This window comes from Trematomus bernacchii, unplaced genomic scaffold (genome assembly GCF_902827165.1).
Source record: "Trematomus bernacchii unplaced genomic scaffold, fTreBer1.1, whole genome shotgun sequence".
Classification (NCBI taxonomy): Eukaryota; Metazoa; Chordata; class Actinopteri; order Perciformes; family Nototheniidae; genus Trematomus; species Trematomus bernacchii.
The window spans coordinates 10,197,443-10,217,635 of record NW_022987313.1 but is presented as its reverse complement, the minus strand read 5'-3'; the positions used below and the strand labels follow the sequence as shown (position 1 = coordinate 10,217,635).

General features: G+C 43.3%; 1 protein-coding gene across 1 annotated transcript; it reads left to right on the top strand.

The window, feature by feature from the left end:
- Window positions 1–299: 299 nt before the first annotated feature.
- On the top strand, window positions 300–13,253 carry LOC117475589 (bcl-2-modifying factor-like). The gene is made up of 4 exons (XM_034121924.1): window positions 300–495; window positions 2,780–2,976; window positions 3,610–3,812; window positions 9,044–13,253. The coding sequence occupies exons 2-4, from the start codon at window positions 2,805–2,807 to the stop codon at window positions 9,158–9,160; spliced, it is 492 nt and encodes a 163-aa protein (XP_033977815.1). The 5' UTR covers window positions 300–495; window positions 2,780–2,804; the 3' UTR covers window positions 9,161–13,253.
- The last annotated feature ends 6,940 nt before the right edge of the window (window positions 13,254–20,193 follow it).

The following is a 20,193-nucleotide window of genomic DNA, read 5'->3' as shown; positions in this document are numbered from 1 at the left end:
TTGTAGAAACATGTGTGGATCTTTATAGTTTCTCTTTAATGTCCTTGCCATGTGAGATCTTAACAGAACAGATGAGCACGCACAGTAGTAGCGAAAGCGGTCTCGTGCTACGGGGAATTTCCCATCCACGTGTCTGAATACGCGCTGGAGAAGGCGGGACAACAACAAACAAGACGATTGGTTACAGGGTCTGGATGTAAATTACCTTTAAAGGGGCTGGCTCCGCCTCCTCCGAGGTGCATACAGTCGGGAGGACAGAAACACTCGCGTTTCAAGGAGGTTTTATTTACTAACTTTCTGCGCCACGCCCCGGCGGCGGAGTCAGTGTGGAGCTGACGTCGGCGAAATGATATCGGCTCGCTGCATTTTCCCTCACAGAATGGAAGTAGTCGTGGAGCTGATACGGACTAAACTCGATTGACTTGCCAGGATATTGAACTCGTTGCCCCTTTTTCTCTGTAATAGACAACCTTATCAACGAAGCCCATCTTTGTGGTAAGTTCCTCAAAAACACATTTACGTGTCTTTCTTCGGTACGCACTGTAAGCAGCTTGTCGGCACGAGTTTTAACGTTTAATAACATCCGCGTCCTTGGAAGAAGCAACAAACAACGTGTCGCTGTTGTCGTTCAAACAGCTGCAAACACTTGTTTCGACAGCGTTGAGGTAATTATTGTATCGAAACGTCAACGCGGCCGGGTTAGAGACCGTTTTAAGTGTAACTAAGCCTGTCTGTCAAACAACAACAATTTGAATTTTACCGGCTTTCCCGGTTTACAGAGCTCTGTCGGTGAATGGACTTCAGACTGCAGCTCTGTTTTTTGCGGCGAATGTTTCTCTGTCGTGTTTCAGTCTGTATTAAAATGTAATGACAGCCGTTTTCGCCATAGATTAAAACCATGTACGCGTGTAAACGTGTTATTACATAATGTAAATGCACGCTATGTAGCCCAATCTAAACAATTATTTTCCAATTCTCTCTCTTTATTTTAAATCATCCCACTCTGTTTTACTATCTGATTTAATGCATGTTTATAATTCTTATTGATATGGTTATCTGGTGTATAACCAATAATTTTTTGGGGGATTAAAAAGTATCGCGAGACTCCGACACCGCTTGATGAGCTCGTGTTATTTAAGGTCGTTGTGCATAATGTAACACATAATAGAAAATGGTGTGATGTGAGGTTTATGAAGCCAGTGGGTAGAAACTGTGTCAACAGAGCTGCCTCACCCCCACTCTCCCTCCTTCCCTTTTGTTCGGGTGGTGCAGTCTGCAGCAGGGGGAGCTACTGTCTGACACAAACACGGCTCACTGCCTGGACAGTGGAGCGCTGCAGAGAGCTATCCTGGGGATCTGCACATTCAGATTAAGTCTTTTTTTCCATATGAGCCTCCCATGTTCTTACTCTATGTTTGTCAAAACAAAGCATTAAGTGGTTTTACACACAGGGTTTATTGTGATCGCACACAGTATATCGTGAGGTCTGGGCATGCTAGAGACTGGCCAATCTGCTTATGTTGGGTGCAGAAATGAGAACTCCTTCTCAGACGAGCTGGCGAGCTGACAGACCAGGGTAGGGAGAGTGGCTTCGGGTTTTCCTTACAGACTGTCATTACCCTTTTGCTGTGGACCCTAATTTGGAAGTGTGGTAGTAGTCTAACCCTGTATTACAACTCCATTGTGACTTGGGGGTTAATTGTTGAGGCAACTTGAATTTCATCCATATTTTGACAACTCTCTGACCTCCTATTAAGATTCAGGGTTGAATTCAGTGCTTCATTGACACTGGAGAGATTCCCAAGTGCTCCTTGAGATTCTTCCCTCTGGTAGAGTTGTCCTTAAGGATTTACAATCATGTGTATTATGTATTCCTATAATCAAGTTTACACATTGTGTACATTTCTGATATCATTACAGGCACTGAGCTCTGCTACCTGCAATTGTTTGCTTTGAAATATAATAAACGACCTCTAATCCTGGTTGTAATCATGAGACTGTTATTAAAGAAGCCAGGCTGCTGTCAGCTAGAGGTGTTAAATATGCATACACTTGAGTATTGATATAATGAGATATGAGTAGATTGTGGCACACAGTGGCTCGTATTGCAGAAAAAGTAAAGCTATGATATTGGACATTGTAAGTATGTGTAAATCAATGCAAATTCAAAACCTTTTTTAAACTTCGATTTTTTACTTATAGTGGTGTGTTCATTTTCACTGTCAGAAAAATCCCAACTTATTTCCGTGCTTATGCTATTGGTTATTGTAATATATTGTATTTTAACCCCTGTATCATAATGCATTCCATATTCCCTTGCCAATACACATCCCTACTGTCCACAGGGCAGCTTAGCACACATTAAAGATTCTACCTCTCCTTTAACTCACTCAGCCAAACTCCCATTTATGTAAATGTGGCTCAACCGAGTCGCCTAACCGCAGTGAATTGTGTGGTTTCATCACGAGAAGAACAGAGCCATTTGTCTAAATAAGCACTGAGCTCTTTGCCACAAGTGAAGGCGGATCTTGTGCTTTTTTTCTCTCCCACAACTTGTTCAGTGTGGTTTTATTGATTTGAGGGCACTCATTATAAACCAGACAGGTTGTCTATAATCATAATGAATGCTTGCGAGGGATAATGAATGTGTCTGAGATCATCTCATCAGGCCTAATGCAGACTCGTCCAAGGTTACCATCATTAGTGAAGGGAATGATTTATGAACTCGCTGTTCTACATTCAGCTGTAAACTTTTCTCCTTTGTCTTGTTACTTTCTAGGCTGCTGATCTTCAAGTGACCCCGTATGGACGATGAGGATGATGATGTGTTTGAGCAGGACCCCCACTGCTGGCGCACCACATTCAGGGAGATAAAGTGTGAAGAGCGGGGCACACAGACACCTGGCCCTGCGCTGGCACCCGACAACGGCATGCTGCCCTGTGGCGTTGCAGAAGAGCCCAGACCACTCTTCTACGGTGAGGCTGACAACACACTGTATTTCAAAAGAGATAAGGGAACATAGTCGTGTGCGTGATAACCAGTGTTATAAAAAAGCAGCTCGAAACTACGATGTGAGACTTACAGTCAAGAGTGGGTAACACATAATGCTGCTGCAGTAATCTCACCCCTGGCGCCTGATAGTCGTGATCACAGTTGCTTTTATGGTCTGAATGGAGTGTACCCAGCTGCTTTGCTATTCAAAGGGCGCCAGACAGGCAGTGTGATGTGACAGGAAGTGACAGAAGTGCTTACCTGTGTACGCAGCAACTGCACAGGGAACTGATTATCACTGACAGCAAAGTTACATTGGCGCCATATAACAGAAATCATTCCAGAGTAACTCTATAGTGACTGACTGACCTCAAATCTGTGTCATGTTGTGTTTGAGTGACTTATGAAACACTTCAATGATTCAGTGTTGATAACTAAAAACACACAGTTGTGGTTAAAGCCGAGCAATCTGACATGTTCAGCAATACTTGCACCTGTTGCATCATTGTCATAGACCAAATAAAGGCAGAAAAACAAATTAATGTGTCATTGCTGCACTTATATATTTCTAAATGGTTGTTGACAAACTAATAAGTCTCAGCCTTGACACTCAACAGGCAACGCGGGTTTTCGATTGCACTTCCCGGCACGCTTTGAGCTCGTTGGGGATCAGGAAGCGAGGAGACAGGAGAGTGAAGGGGAGCCAAACGGCATGGAGCAGCTTCCCCGGCAGCAGCCTGTGGCCCGCAGCGTGGAGGCCGTTATTGGCCAGAAACTCCAGCTGATAGGAGACCAGTTTCACCGGGAACACCTTCAACTGGTGAGGAGGAAATGTGCATCCTGCTGACTGTACAAACTCCAGACAGACTGCTTCGGCCTCTAGTTTGACGGCAGTAAACAAGTGCAGCTGGTCAATAATACCCCGAGCAGTGACAGAATCTCCCTTTAGTGCACTTCAACAAGTGTTACCTCTGGCTATCCTGATTTATAGATCTTATAAATATTCCTGACAGTTTTTAAAGTGTTTAATAGATTGTAACCTGTGATTGGCAGCATGCAAACAAATTTTTTTCTATTATTTTGACTCTCGAGCTGAGCTGACCTAATAAAATGCAGTAAAGCCAGGCGGATATACTATAATAACATCAACCCCTTATCCTAATAACCATATGATAAATATACAATGAACACTTCTCAGTTCCTCACCTTTACAACATACAGTAGCAGCAGTAAATAGTTTTACACCTCATTATTCTTCATGCAATAGGAACATTTAATTAGTTACAGAAGCTTCTTTAGAAACAAAATACTGCACATGAACTTATTTGAAGGTGAAGGAGAGACTTTTCTTTATCTTTACAATGTTTTGTAAGTTAGTTGCCCCCTTATGAGGAGCTGTGCGCTCAGTTAAAAGTGATTTGTGTATTGTGGACTGGAGACAGCTGGGCCTCAGTTGTAAACTGAAAAGTAAAGATAATGCTACGTTTTGTTTTGATTATGGCTCAATAAATCAGTAGCATATGGGTCTTCCACTGGATCTACAAAAGTGCTGATTAAGAATAACTACTGCCATCAAACTAGACGTGGTTATGTGTGTGTTTGTGTGTGTTTGTGTGTGTGTGTGTCTTAAGGATTTATGTTGGGACAAAAGTTTGCTCTCTTTTATTGTGTTTGCCACATATTTGTTTTGGAGTGGTTGCACACATGCAGGACCTACAGAGCCCAGCGCTTCACCCCCTCCCTTCCCTCAAGCCAAAAACATTGCTGAACATGGACAACCCTTCCCCCATCTCCCTAACCCCAGGCCGGCCCTCCCCCTGCCTCCTCTTCCTGTTTATTGCTCTCCTTCTCATTCTCTCTCTTTTCCCCCTGTTTCCTCTGTGTGCTGCAGAGGCAAGTGGCATGGAGGATGCCTGGCCTGGAACAACACATTGTGGTGTGGTCAGGGTGACACTGTCCGAGTCTGCTGCACAAATGTGGGAGTGTTGTACAACCGTGACACACTGTTGTATCATTGGCTGTAACATCAACAATATAAACAAACCTTCAGGAGAGTTTCTGCTGAGTCTCCTGTTGCACAAGTGCACAGAGTCTGGCACGCATTTATTTACACGTGCACATTCATCCACACTACGTTCAGGAGAAAGCAGAAGTGGCGCGAGAAGGTAAACATGTTGAAACCCGAAGCTCTGCGCGTGAGCCCCCGGGGGGACGAGAGAGGTCCTCTCAGCTATAGAGAGAGGGGGGGCGGGGGGGTTCCATATTGATGCATGTATATGAAGAAATGAAGAAGCAACAATCTTCAGTTGTCTTGAAACCTCCCCACCCGGCACTCGATATATTTGTGCGAGACAGTTTCAGATTTTCTCATGCGCTTATCAAGTTATTTATACACCCCTGGAGCTCAGCATGACTCATGTATTGTGACACTGGCAAATGCACACAGACATCCAGACAGTCAGACACCCGGGTTGCGTGTGTGGTCGGTACCTACTGACGCACAGCGGCGACGGGCCCGGGTCAGGGGATGAGGAAGTGGTAGCAACTCCTTTTGCTTGTTGAGTAAACGGCGGAGAGGACAGTCAGAGTGAGAGCGGCCCCGTGAAATCATTTCCTGAAGCAGCGTGTGACACAAATGCCAATATAGTGTGATTAAGAGAGTAATATTTTTGTGAGAATTGCTAACTTGCATAGAGAGCAGTGTGTTGACACTTTAAGTAAGTCTCTGTGTGGGTCTGTGGCTGTTTTATGCTGAGGGATGATGATGATTTAAAACCCCAGACGCTGGTGTGCGGTCTTGGATAAGATAAGATTGACTTTGTTGATCTTAATTTCGGAAATGTTTTCGTCACAGCAGCATGTTAAAACAAGGCCTTGCACATAGTGTGAAAATGAAAAAGAGTAGAAAAAAAAACCAAACATAGAATATAACATCTCAAAATAGATCTAAAACAGATCTAAAAAGTCAAATATATAGACACTGACAGTGAAAGGGATGTGTGATTCCATATCAGTCTCTTTAATTGACATTTCTGTTGTGAAATTAATTTAATTGGCTCCTGTAAATGCTCTTGCACGAATACACCCATACTTGTTTTTCTGCATTTTACTGTCTCAGATCTTCCCATCACACAGTCAGTAAGAAAACCCCTCACTCAATAACAGAGTAACTGTGTGTCAGGTCTCAGTGCTCCTGTCAGTAGGTGATTGCAGTGTTTTCAGTGCAGACACTTGTCCCAGAGCCATCCAAGTGCCTCTGACTGCCATCATCGTGATGGATCTGAGAGCAGCGTGGCTGGGAGCGTTCTCCATGGGAGCCCGAGGCCCCTGGCCAAAGGAGGGATTAGGTAGCGACGGAGTGCTGGTGGATGCTGACAGATAAATTGCTCCTCTGTCAGAGAGGGCTTGAGGGGACGCGGGGGTCCCCAGAGGATGGCTGACATTAGCCGGCCCCGCCATTTGAGACAAGGCAATAATGAGTGTCACAATGGCAGGAAGGCGGCTCCAGCCTGCACAGGGCAAGGAGCAGAGTTGGGTTTCATCCCCATGTTTTTTTAAGAGAGACGACTAGGAGGTGTTGAAAGAAGGGTTGAATATCGCCCGTGTGTGTGTGTGTGTGTGTGTGTGTGTGTGTGTGTGTGTGTGTGTGTGTGTGTGTGTGTGTGTTGTGTGTGTGTGTGTGTGTGTGTGTGTGTGTGTGTGTGTGTGTGTGTGTGTGTGTGTGTGTGTGTGTGTGTGTGTGTGTGTGTGTGTGTGTGTGTGTGTGTGTGTGTGTGTGTGTGTGTGTGGTGTGTGTGTGTGTGTGTGTGTGTGTGTGTGTGTGTGTGTGTGTGTGTGTGTGTGTGTGTGTGTGTGTGTGTGTGTGTGAGTGTGTGTGTGTGTGTGTCTGCACGCAGTGTTTGCAGCTTTATCTCTTTACTGTTCCAATGAGGGCACGGCACTCTCTCCTTTCAGCACTTGTACAGGGGGGGAGTGGAGTTGCACTGGAAATGAAAACACATGAAGCCAGCTTTGGATATTTACTTTCCAGTCATTATTGCACGCTGATGTTTGTTCACAGCGATGTCCATTTATCATCCAATACCGCTGCTCTTTGTTGGTGTTTTTCCTTGCCTCCCTGTCTCCTCCCTGATGTGACAAATCCAGAGTGTCTTGCTACTGAGCCTGGCCTGTTTGCTCAAGAGATAAGGCAGAGCTTCTGAGCAGCTGGCTGGACAGACAGCCGCATGGGACACAGATAAGGAACATCAGGCTGCTGTCGGCGTGACGACACCGAGCATCTGGCTACACTCTGCCCCTATCGCTGGCTAAATTTAGAGCCCGTTTCTCCTTTTGACAGTTGGTGGCGTGACTCATGACTAAAGTTGTGACAGGCCCTGTGCACACCTATTTTTCTCTTTCTCTCTCGCTCTCCTTCTTTCTGTTCCTCTCTCTCTCTCCTTTGTCTCTCTCAGCCTGATAGAGTGGAGGGCAAAAGGTCACAAGACGTTCTGTTCTGTTTGTAAAGAGGAGTTGCTTGTCATGTAGCTTGTTGGATACACACAAGCTTTGCACCGTGACAATCCACCCTATATCTCCTGCAAACCTTTGCTTTATATTAAAAGTATAAATCATATTTCAGATGTGCTGTCATTCTGCCTTTCTTTTTTTGGATCCCAAGAGTTTTAGTCTCATGTTATTTAGGTAGAATGCAAAATACTTCCAAGTTCAGCCATTCTGACTGCCAACTCTGTGCCGCACATAATACATATTGTCTATATTTATATGAAGCACACATTATCAGGTCTTTCTCAAAATATCCCCAGGCAAGCACTCAATATGTCACACAACAGAGAACTGGTTTTATCACTACTCATAGCAACCCTTGCCATGTTTTGTTTTCTCTTCTACCCCTTAATTTTCCTTTAGATCAAAAAGCAAGTAAGAATAAGTGAGTAGTAACATGCTGGTTGGAACCTGGCGAAGCTTATGCAACACCCTGCAATGCTCACCACAGGAAACCCAGGGGCCTATCACAGTGGCGCTTCTTAGCTGCTAACTAGGTCAATGTTTGGACACCACCTTAACCGGCATATCAATACGGCACATCTAATATTGTTGGCATTCGTAAACAATACCAAAAAAGTTCAGATGATTATAGCAAAGGTGCTCTTTTTTGAAGAACACACCGTTTTAAAGAGGAAAAAGGCCATATGCACTCTCCTGGCAAAATGTCTCCTTTTTTCCCCATTATTCAAACAGCTATATCAATGTGAAATCTTAAAACATAAGCACTGTTTATTCATGTTTATATAGGGCTGAGTAGAAGTTGTATGCTGAAGGTTACACCCTGAAGAAGACTGTTGGTGGGTTACTTTGTTGTTAACTCTATTTTAACATGTATGAACAGTGTCTATGTTTTTAAAATCCACAAGTGGTTGACTATTTGCCATAAGAGTGCCGTGTACCTTTCTCTTTTTGAAAAGGGAATAAACGTTTTCCCATCATAATGAAAAAGCAGTGAAAGCAGCAGCATTATCAGGCGTGGTGGAGTCTGCCTTTTGTCCACAGATGAGCTACTGTACCTCACTCGTGCAGATACGTGTTTTCCAGAGAGCCCCCTGCCTCTCATCAAGGGCCCCCTAATCCTATTCAGTGCAATTATCTTATCTCAACTTCTCAATGACAGAGATAACATTATCCCCCTAATCGCTCACAATCCAATTGGCTCGCAAAGAGAGTCTCCTCCTGCGCGGCCAGGTCTCCGCCAGGAAGATTAGAACAAATGATGAATGTGTTCATGGTTTGGAATGTCTGTTGGGAAGCTCGGATTGTTTCAGGAGGGAGGCCTCTCTCAGAAGTATTGTTGGGGACAGGAGCAGACTGTTGTGAAAATATCAGCGTCGTTCCGGTGTCTAGTTTTGACTTAACCTCTTCTCAGTTGACCCTTTTCGCTGTGTTCACTGTCAATCAGCACACACAGTAAAACTCGCTCTGAAAACGCGTGACTGTTTTGTTTTTGAGTTCCAATCCAGGGCACTAACTTTGTTTCGTCTCCATTTGTCGCTTCAGTATCATCGAAACCAAAGGAACCAGGGGCGGAGGTGGTGGCGCCTGGCCGCAGCTCTGCTCAGCCTTCTGTTCGACAGGGGGCTCGTTGCTGGAGGAGGGGGAGCAGCACGGAGGTGAGGGGGTCTCCCCATCTCTCAGAGTAACTGGACTCCTAATGGCACTGTCAAATCTAACACGGGTCTGTTTTTGGCGGGGGGAAAAGAAAGGAGACAAAGGGTCACCGCGGGACGGAGACAACCAACTTTTATACAAGGTTTTTTTCTTTCCAAGAAGATGCCATGACGCTCCGAGATTTCCTCTACAGGACAATGTTCATATTTTGGTATACGTGTGGTGTAGTGGTTTTGTATAGTACATTGTTCTTCTTAAATTGTTTGCACTTCAACATGTATCCATCTTAAATGACCTCCACCGACCCTGGGAATGCCTTATTCAATGTCTTCTGCCAGAATGAGTATTGATACATGTAGAGATGAGGTGGGATGAGATGGTTAGGGAATGAAGGGGGTTGAATCTGCTGACATTTCCCAGGTGACCAGACACGTTGATTTAACTAATTTCCAAAGAGGCAACTTCTCAGAACAAAGCATTTTGCACCTCACCTCAATGGAACATTTATCTTTCTTTATTTCTTTCTGTTGATTTTTTGGTTTCTCACTCCATTTGCTGCAGTATGTAATTACTACGTTTCACCCTCAATTTCATTTAAAGTATCGGGAACAACTTTTCTGCTCATGAAAAGTTTGCACACCTTGTAATCTAAATATCTTTTCTTGATCATCAGGGTGGAGTTTGAACATCAGTGACTGCCTAAACAAGCCTGGTGACACACCAGCACTCAACAGTTAATATTGATATTAGTAATTAGGATTATTGACACTGGAAACAAATTCTAAAAAAGCAGTTAGCTGTAATTCATCATTTGTATGTATGCTGAGGGAGCATATTACAAATAACCATGAAACTCCATGAAAAGATATTTCGTCTAATGTGTGCTGACTTTTGCAAAGAGGAGTAGCCCTTGTGCACTAAATTATAACATTAGAGTTAAGTTGTTTTACTTTCATACCAGCAAAGTGTTTTTTACCTTAAGTATATAGAGACATTTGGCCAAGTCTACCATAGTTCTTTTCATTTAAATGTCATCAAGCACTCTTCCCTCAGTTGTTCCCTCAGTTGGAGTTCTCCCTGTGTTTTCTGTGTGTTCTGTTCATGTGATTGTTTTCAGACCTCCATGCCCTTGAAGTGGAGCTCTGGATCCACTGTTTTTGCACTAGACAACGTACACCCTTCAAGAGTACAGTTGTTACCACGGTAACCTCTGTCCTGTACGAAGGTTTTCAGTTATGACTGTTTTTTCTTGCCACAACATTTCAGATGTATTCACTCTTTATGTCCAAGACTAATAATCAATGTTGAGACCGGGCTGAACACAGTCTGGGATCTGGATTGGATTTTGGATATTTCACGCAGAAGTGTTTCAGACTACAGTAGAGTTACCTTAGAGCCTCGCAATTCCATTGAAATGTTTCTGTCCTGGTTTGTTTTTCACAGCCTGTGTGTGTTCTGAAGACCAAACCATACTGCATAATCAATCTGTGAAACAGATCGTCTCAGGCTACTTTTTATGAGGTTTTACATCATTTTATACTCTGTGATATTGGGTGCTCTTGTTTTGTCTTTGGTGCTCAGATCCAGACATGTTTAGCCACTCATCAGACACAAACACACACGTGAAAAAGACTGTAATTATTGTTGAAATATGAATATGTTTAAAGACACTGTTAAATATGCTGTTTGTTATATTCTACATTGCTGAACCCAGGCCAACTTTTGGACCCAAGGAGCAGTACATATCAGGGGTCTGTAATTACTTGCTCCTTAAAATGTGTCAAGTGTATCACTGCATAATTAGGGTTTCCTCTCATTCTCAGGGACAGAATTTGTGGGCTACCAGGGACCTTGAGAATCTGTCACATGGTTAGAAAAAGAGCAGTTTCTTCATCCATTTGTTTACCATAAAACCCCTCAAGGTATCGTCAAGTCCTTTAATTTTCGTTTCAGTTGTAAAATTGGCCAATTTCTCGGCACACACATATTGAGGTACAGTTTGACTGAGGAGTGTGAGGCAGACTTGCTGTCTGTGGTGGTCTCGGGGGCTGCTGAGCATGTAGTAGTAGCGCGTGAGGTGCACTGAGTGTGGTTGTGGTTATAGTTTCCTGCGGATCCTGAACGCTGAGCCAGTCCTGCAGCGCCCCGCCCCACCACGGGCTCCTGACTTCCTCTTTGTGCTGCTCCTTCATTACTTGGCTAATATTCATCAGTTCATTTTTATTTGTAATTTATTTGGTTTTCCATTTTATTTATTTTGTATATTTGCCCATTTCTACTGTATACACCTGTGTGTGCAATTCTTTTTTTGTTTTTGTTTCAGTCTTGGACTTGTATACGCCTCAGTTGTTTGACTGTGCAGAGCAGATTGGCCTGCATTGTACCTGAGGTTGCATGTGACACTCAACCTTATTTTTATTTTTTTTAGTATTGCTCACCATAGTAGGCTCTAAGAAGTTTGAAGTTTATCGTTTTATGAAGAACAATAGCCTTGGTCAGTCAGAACTTAAGTTGGTTACAATGGATTTCAATAATGGCATGTTCGCACATCACTGTTATACCTACCATAATGCACCTCTTCTGTCAGAGCTTCACAGCTTTGAATAGGACCATTTCTCATCCATATATCCAGAGTGTAACTGTTGCCATCATTGGAATACATTCTAACCTACTTTAATTCCTCATGACATCAGCTGCTGATCTTTATGAAGAAGAAAACATCACCTTTCAAGCCTATAGGACAGGTGTTTGATACTCTTAAAAAAAGATTTTTGGGTAGAGTATTTTACGCAAAAGGTTGGGATTTTCCAGGGAAGGGCCGTACCAATTCAGACCTGTTTTATTACCTTCCACTACCTGATTTACCAGTCTTAATACGTAGATACATCAAATGTGGTTCAGAAAAGCAGCAATTTGCGTTTTCAACAGAATATGACCGTTACTTTGTAATTAAAGAGTTAATACCCATCCACCTGATGCTCATGACACACATGACATTATAAATGCTTCCAACACCCAGAAAAAGGTTGCCTTCATATTAAGCCACAGGGCGTTTGTTTATGTGTTCAACTCTTGATTATTGTGTTGTAATCAACATGCACTGGAAAGTACTTTGTTTCTGTAGATCCCATGGGTCCCTTATCTGTAGTGTGTTAATGTATAGAATATACTCTGGATTGTTCCGTTGGGCTTATCTTGCCATGTGTCAGACGTATATATCTGTGCATTGACGAAGTAGGCTCCGATTGAAGGTCTGTTTGATTTATTGGAAAGGGAAACAAGCCACCGTGGTGCCCTGTATGTTTTTGTTAGATGAGGTTCCCAAGCTGCACTCATCACATTATACGTGAGTGTGGAGAATCCCTAGAGTGGGACATGTATTTTATGGAAACCGTCAGTGTCTTGAATTTTGTAGTCCACTTTATATAAAGTTGAAGTTTTTGAGGAAGGTTTTGATTTTACATTTTTTTAACAATAACATTTCTTTTTCATGGTCTTTCTTAACTTTTTAAAATGTATTTTCTTAAGAAAAAGGGTATGCTTTTACAAGGACAATTCATCGCTTGTGAAATGATTTTTTAAACAAGGACATGGTAGTATCCTTTTTGAAGTCCATGAGATCAAGGGCATTTTTTTATATAAAAATGAACTTGCAACATTCCTTGCACATCTCATCATGGTGTATAAACAAAACCAACATAATTCATGGTTGTGGTTTACTTGGCTCATGAGCTTTGAAATGTTTGCCCTTCTTTGAAAAACAGATAAAGTGTACATGTATTTCTAAAAACCCTGGAATATGCCTTTAACTGCTCAGTTTCAACAAAGTCTTGATTATCACACATTCTCTGTATACCAAGAAAATGAGACCCAGCGAAAATGTAGCATTTTTGTAAACATTGACTGTGTGTTTTCGAGACTCTACTGTGCACTCATTTTTGTGTTTATATATATTTTTTGGTTTGTTGATATATGGAAGTAAGGACAATTTGTTATGTAGTGCAATATGCTGTACATATGGAGCTTTGCTCTACAAATCTTTTTCTGGATTTCTTGTTGTTTATTGGTACTTTTTTTCAATAAAATTGTATTGAAGGTGTGACGTTGAATCAAGTTTTTTTTGTTGCAGAAACACACTCCCTTGAAGCTATGCTCTTCATAAGACAATAAACACATGTATTTTCCTTTGTCCCCCATGATTTCTTGACGAAAGGGGGACAGCAATTATTGACATATGTCCAGTATTGAGCAAGAACGCTGCTTTTGCATAACATGATGCAATGTAAATCTATCTAGCAGTTCAACAGAGAGGCTTAGCTTATGTTTACCAACTGGCAATATTAAGAAAATGACACTACTTAAAGTGTTATTTTATTAATACAAATAAATAAAAACACTTGATTTGTTTAACTTTTTGCTTTAACCGTTTTTCCTGTTATTATGCCTAACCAAGTCTCGCTCTATGAGAAGTATCTGAAATCTCGCGAGAGATCATGTGTTGCCGGAAGATAACTGCGAGAACGCATGGTGAAAACGTGAATACGCGTTGTAGAGAGATGTTGTGAGATTTAATTGTATTTGAGTACAAAAAGCACTTCACGAGACGCAATGACAAACAGACCGGATCAAGCAAGAGGTAAAGAAAGAAATGTCCCTGTTTCATACCACTAATAACGCAATGGTAACGCAAATAAGCAAAACAAGAAACACAAATACAGTTCCTTCAAAAATAAACGAGATATATAAACTTCGTATAGGTTTATAGTTAGTTTATTTCACATATTGATTGTATGCTCCAACCATTGGACACAAAAGAACTGCAGAAGAAAATGAATTGCTGTTAAGCGATTTAGCCTTTGTTTTGAAGAGATGTGTTGTGAAAGTAAGCCACTGATGGATTAGACATGTGTCTGAGGCTGGCCAGGCATTTAAAGCTGGCCAGGCGTTTGACAGGGACTGTGGCCATCACATCCCCCCTGCTGTTAGGTCATTAATTTAGTGCGAGCACCGGGGCTTCCAATCCTCTCTATAGTCTGCACACATACAGAAGCAAGTGTTGCATGACAACTGAAGGAGCCCTATAGAGCAAATGAGTGGACTTACCTCATGCTGCACTACTGTGCTCCTCAAAGGTTAAGGCCCAATGCTGCTGAGCCTGCAGATTAGTTACACTGCAGCATGGATGCCCTCGAGGCAGTGCAGTGATTGATTACTCTTGACACGCATAAACATGAAAGTTTAGTGCTTATTGCTGGCTTGTGTGGAGAGCAAAAGTGCAGTCTTCTCACTGTTAAAAAAACCAACAGTCAAATAATTTAGCATGATGCATTTTTTAATATCTGTCCAATAGAAATGTTACACCATGCTTACTAACAATGCCAAATTGTTGCTCTTTTATTCACTAGACCAGACGTCTTACAGCCACTCCCCTCGGGGCTGACGCGTGGCACGTCTATTATCATCCACGCCAGGTAAGGTTTCACACTTTGCAGGCACCTGACTCACCTGTTCTGCCACTTTCAGCAAAATGATAACCTTGTCTGCGGCCCCCGGACGCAAACACATGCACACTATGAAACACTATGAACGAGTGTGTTGGAGGATGTGGTTTAAAACAAAATAACAACATAACTTAAGTCTCCTATGGGATCAAGACAAAACTATTCTGCGCTCACATCCTTAGCTGGTGTTATTTTGTGTTTTAAATGTTAGAATTTCTAGGCTTATTAGGAGCTAATTAACACTGCTATTTATACAACTGTCATAACATATAAAGATCATGTGATTACAGAGACTTGGGAGTCAGCTCTGCAGAGGGGATTACTTTTTTGTGATATTATCCTAATTTAAAGCCTGTGTGCCAAGGATGTCTCCTGTCTCCTCTGCTGTTTACCTCGGCCTCCTCTATGCTCAGCACTTTAATGGGGAGAGCATCGGCTCTCCCTGGGCCAAACAATGGCTCCTCTGTTCCCCTGGCCTGGCCGCCTGCTGAAAGAGACACCCATTAGAGGAGCGTCTATCTCTGGGGTCAGGCCCAGGGGTCGCGCACAAGTACGGCTCTTGTTTATGTCTGCAAAGCCAATGAAAACAGTGCAGCCTACGCCGTTAACTCCTACCCCGCCCGGCTCCCTGAGCAGGCTGAAGAGGAGTTTCTGCTTGAAGTAAAGTCACAGAGTGCGATGCATTCAACCACAGCTTCAATTTGTCCCTCTTGTTCTGAGCTAAAGTGGTGTGTCGTGTCACCAAGTGAATAAAGTAGCTGCGTGAGAGAGAATAAAGTTGTATTAGCGTTGACAGGCTCCTCAGCACCTGCTTCAAGGCAACAGCCGCAGACCCCCCCCCCCCCCCCCGGCCCTGAGACCACTTCATGCAGCTTCTCAGTCCAGCACACACAGGCAATTACTGCATTATCACCTGTGAGCGCACCCTTTGTCCGGTTTAATGTAGGCAGGATTTGAGAAAAGGGAGTCTAGTTAATTTGAATGAGTCTAAAATTACATAAAGGAGGTAGTGACTTATTTTAGAAAAGGCTGTAAAGAAAATTACATCAGTAAGGAAGCTTGTTCCTGAGTCTTATATAACAGGTGGGATGCATATTAATGTTGTCTAAAATAAGAAAGACAAGTTGACTTTCCTTTCTACCATCACAAACACGTTTATAGTTTTGCTCTAGTGAAATATCACCACAGCAGTTGGATGGATTGCATTAACATTTAGCAGAGACATGTATATCCCCCTCAGATAGAATTATGATAATGTTGACAGTCTTCTGCTCGCGGTCAAATGTAATTTGTCAAATACTTAAGGTTTTCACCAAAAGAAGCTAATAACATTCCCATCATCCTGAGATCTATGCTACTTTGTGTTCAGTTAGTTCTCAGAGATGTGCATGCTTACATGCTAACCTAAGAGGGTGGACTAGGTGAACATTCATTTGACTTATCTTCATTATGACACTGTGAGCATGCTCATGTTAGCATTTAGCTCAAAGCAGTGACCAAGTACAGCCCTGCTGGTTTGGTTCTCACAGCTCACAGAGCATGGCTGTGTACTCCAGTCTGTTGGTTTCATGGTTATAGTATTTGCACTTTTGTTTCAGCTACAAGGTCTGGAAGAAAAATATATGAACTTATCTGATGTGTTTTTATGAATTAAGACCAAACCTCAAAATCCTGCGAGAAGCTCTCACTTGCCGCTTCTATTCAGTCCGACCCTCCAACATTGCTATTTGTTTAATAACATCCATATTTCTGTAAGACTCACATATCCCCCATTGTGTCAAACCAAATGAAACTGGATAATACCTGACAGGACAGGTTTGCTTCCAGGAAAGTGAACTCTCAAGTAGATCAAAGATTTTCTTGGAATTGTTAGGAATATTTAAAGAAAAAGAACACTTGTTCTCAGTATCCTGAGATAATAATCTGGTCTATCCAGAAAACAGGTGAATGTAGCGACGACTATTACTAAATTGAACAATGAAGATGGTATCTGCCATGTTTGAGCCCCCCCCCCCCCCCCCCCCCCACCATCCATGCTCCTTCAATACTGACAGCACATAAATACTGAAGGCAGACAACTCTACTATGAATTAGCTGCTATTACTTCATCTTCATGTCAAGTGACCACTCTTAATAGGGCATTTGGCAGATGGTCTATACATGAGTAGAAGTCATTTGACACCAAACTTAACCACTACTTGTGTCAGTCAGGGCGAAGGAAAGCCACCGCCTCGGTTATATTTGAACACTTTCCATTCTTCTTCTCCCCTCTGCACACATCTGGTGCTCAGACGGGTAGTTGTCATGGGAATAAGCGGCTAAGCCAACAGTGTTGCATGTCGCTGTGCGGGGGGGTTCGGGGTTCAGCTGGGCATGCTCTGGCAACCCCCTCTCCCCCCCCTCTCTCTCTGCTGTGACTGAACACAGCTGACCTCCTCTGGCAAAGACCCCCCCCCCCCCCCTCCCCTCCCTCCTCCAGCCTGCTCTACGCCACCCTATCCCAGCTGGCAGGAGAGCATGCAGAAATTGATCTGTTAACACTTTGTAGCTGATAATCTGAGAAACAGCCCTGGTTTGCAACTAAGTTGTTTTCTCACTTTTAAAACTCTCCGTTCTTCACTTCTCCTTTAAGCCGCTGCGCTCGCCCGGCTCTTTTCTTTACTTTCTCTGTCAGGAGAGGTTGGGCAATCACTACACAGCACTGTGAGTTCCCTTTGTTTACCAAGAGCAACCCAGCAGAGCGCAGGGCTTTGTTGAGCAGCAGTCACTCCCGGCCTCACAGCTGTGACACACACACATGCACAGAGCTCAAATCTCTGACTCACAAACACTAGCAGTATCCTGTGGTCAAGGGGAGGGATTTAAAAATCCTCCGAGCACAGCACATGAACCTGCTGAACTTGTCCTCTCTCTGTCTCGTGCTGGCTATTGTTCCCCCCCAACTCTACATTTCCCAAAAAATATTCATACTTATCCACCACCATTTGGACCCAATTAAAAGATACACCCTGTAAGGCCTGCACACAGCGGGCAGCTGTCTCTCCCCACGTGTGAAAATCCATTCACTCGGCATCTAGCTGAGGAAGACACAAGCCCGGCCTAATTATGATGGGGGATGTCACTCAATAGACAGTACATAAACAAGCGGGGTCATTGTTGGGAGCTAATTGGCAGGAAAAAGGTTCCTGTAGCAAGATAAAAATAAGCAGTCACTGTGGTTTCCTGAGGACACACGAGGAGCCCTTTGCGCTGGCACGGCCTGTGGTGGGCAGTAATGAGAGCTCGCCTCATGCCCAGTTTCCAGATGTACTGTCATTGCAAGCAGCAGCACGGATAAAGGGATGCAAAAAGCCTCCGAGCTAAAGAACCGAGCCCCGTTCAGTGTGTGCGTTTTTGTTTGTTTCACCAAGCAGGTTGGCGGGGCGCCAGAGACGTCAGGCGGGCGGTCTGTCTTGTTAGCACACCTCACCTTGATAACAGGAGTGTGGAGAGAGGGATGAGGCTGAGGAACAAAAACAACCAGCGCACCAGGGGTGGGGCTCCGGGACAAGTGTGTGTTTGTGTGTGTGTGTGTGTGTGTGTGTTTCGAGTAGGTTTCGGTGCGTGTGTCTGCTCACGCAATGGGCCTCTTCCAAACAGTAACAACTGCAAAAACATTGGGTTGAGTGTTAAACTCGGAGCAGTTTTTCCAAGCTCATGTTTCACAACAGAGCACCAGGCGCTCCCTCCCTCTCGCCCTCCTTTTCTTTCTCTGACTTTTTTTCCCTCTAGCCTCCCATCCCCCACTTCTCTACTACTCTTTTTCTCTCTTATTGGTCCTATTTTCGTGCACCCTCTCGCTATCTGAATGACTATCACATACACATACACACAACAGAGTTCCCGTTAGAATATTTTTTTGCCGGTCAACATGTCCGTTAAAGTTGAAATCTTCCGGACAAAATTAGATAAGTGCCGGTTAAAGGTCTTCTTTGTTATTTATTGAGCTTTAAAACAAATTGATATGATTCGACATTAAACAAACTAATTATAGTAGATTAACTACATTATTCAAAAGTGTACAGTAATTTACAAAAACGCGGGAATAATAAACGGAGCGCTCTCTCCTTCTCCTGACAGCCCGTCAGTATCATGCAGCTCGCGGATCCAGTAATGAGTGACCCGACAGTAAAACTAAACATATCTATAACTAGTTTAGGTAGTTTGAGAGGTAATTAAAATAGCTACGTGTGATTTTCTAACCTGAAGTGTGTTTTGCTCTGCTCGCCGCTGCAGGGGATCATGCAGAGCTGCGTGTCGACTCGTCAGCAGCAGCCGATCTCTCTCTCCTGTCAGATTAGACTTTACTCGCATTTATGTCCATATCGATCAGATCTAGCTAGTTCTAGCTAATGATATGACTACCTGCTTGTTAAAAGACACCTAAACAATAAGCGTCGCTATGCAACCGGATGAGGCCACAAAGTATAGCGCAGCATTATGCATTTGTTTACATGCCCACCGGAACCCCGAGGCATTACCAACAGATCAACGCACAATCAACCCATACAGGACATCTCTTTCTCCACATTAAGTGTTAGACATTAGAATTGACAATTTTTGTCTGTCACATACTCTTTTGTCTGTCACATACTATTCTTGTCTGTCACATAAGTGGCGCAACTGATGCGGTATTGCGCTAAGGGAAAATTATTTTGACCGGACATTTTGACCGGAGAGATTTAGATTTGCCGGACTTCAGCATATTTTACCGGTCATTGTCCGGTAATTACCGGCTAACGGGAACTCTGACACACAAACCTTCCCCCCTCCTTGTCTTGCTGACTGTTGTTGCTGACTGACAGTGCTGATTTACTCCAGGTTTGGCCGGCTGCCAGCTCATCTCAAACAATTGCATGAGCCACAGGACCGGCTGGCCAAGCCAAGTTTGGATGGCAATAAACAAAGTCTTAGATGGGCTTCTCTCCTCCCAGTCCGACCCCAGTCTTTGCGATCACTTCAAAACTTTAAGGACATTATTCTTTAGATAATACTTTTTCCAAATGTTTGAGTCCCTGGGATATAGCAGCACGTTATTCATCCAAATAGCCAATATCTTTGAGAAAAAAAACGTTCTTAAATCTTCCATTCTTCGTCTATTTTGTATCACTTTCTGTCCTTAATTGTCCCTGAGAGAGAAGTGTCCAGACTTTGACCAACCAGTTCATCTCGTCTCTTCACACAATGCCGTCTCAGCCAACTGTCGTTATCCCTGCTCGCTGATTGGCTAAAACGATTTCCCAGACGACAGTGGGTAAACTCTTGAACCCATATTTCTCAAAGACAGTGTTTGAAACCTGAAATGGGAAATCACCTGGGACCCAAGCTCGAAGAACAAAACCCACTCCCATTGTCTTTGTTTTTGGCTTCTCATCATTAACCTTCGGTCACCTCCGTCCCACTACGGGAAGACATGAAAACCCTGTTTTAGATAAACAAAAACAACATATACACAGAAATCCACTAATAACTTTGGGGAAATGGGACAGTGGGTATTTT

What these genes read in the sequence shown, in the direction of transcription:
- LOC117475589 (XM_034121924.1), top strand. Translation starts at nt 2,805, where the DNA reads ATGGACGATGAGGATGATGATGTGTTTGAGCAGGACCCCCACTGCTGG. An exon ending in GCCCAGACCACTCTTCTACG is followed by an intron (nt 2,977 to 3,609) that starts GTGAGGCTGACA and finishes GACACTCAACAG; the next exon opens with GCAACGCGGGTTTTCGATTG. An exon ending in ACCGGGAACACCTTCAACTG is followed by an intron (nt 3,813 to 9,043) that starts GTGAGGAGGAAA and finishes TTGTCGCTTCAG; the next exon opens with TATCATCGAAACCAAAGGAA.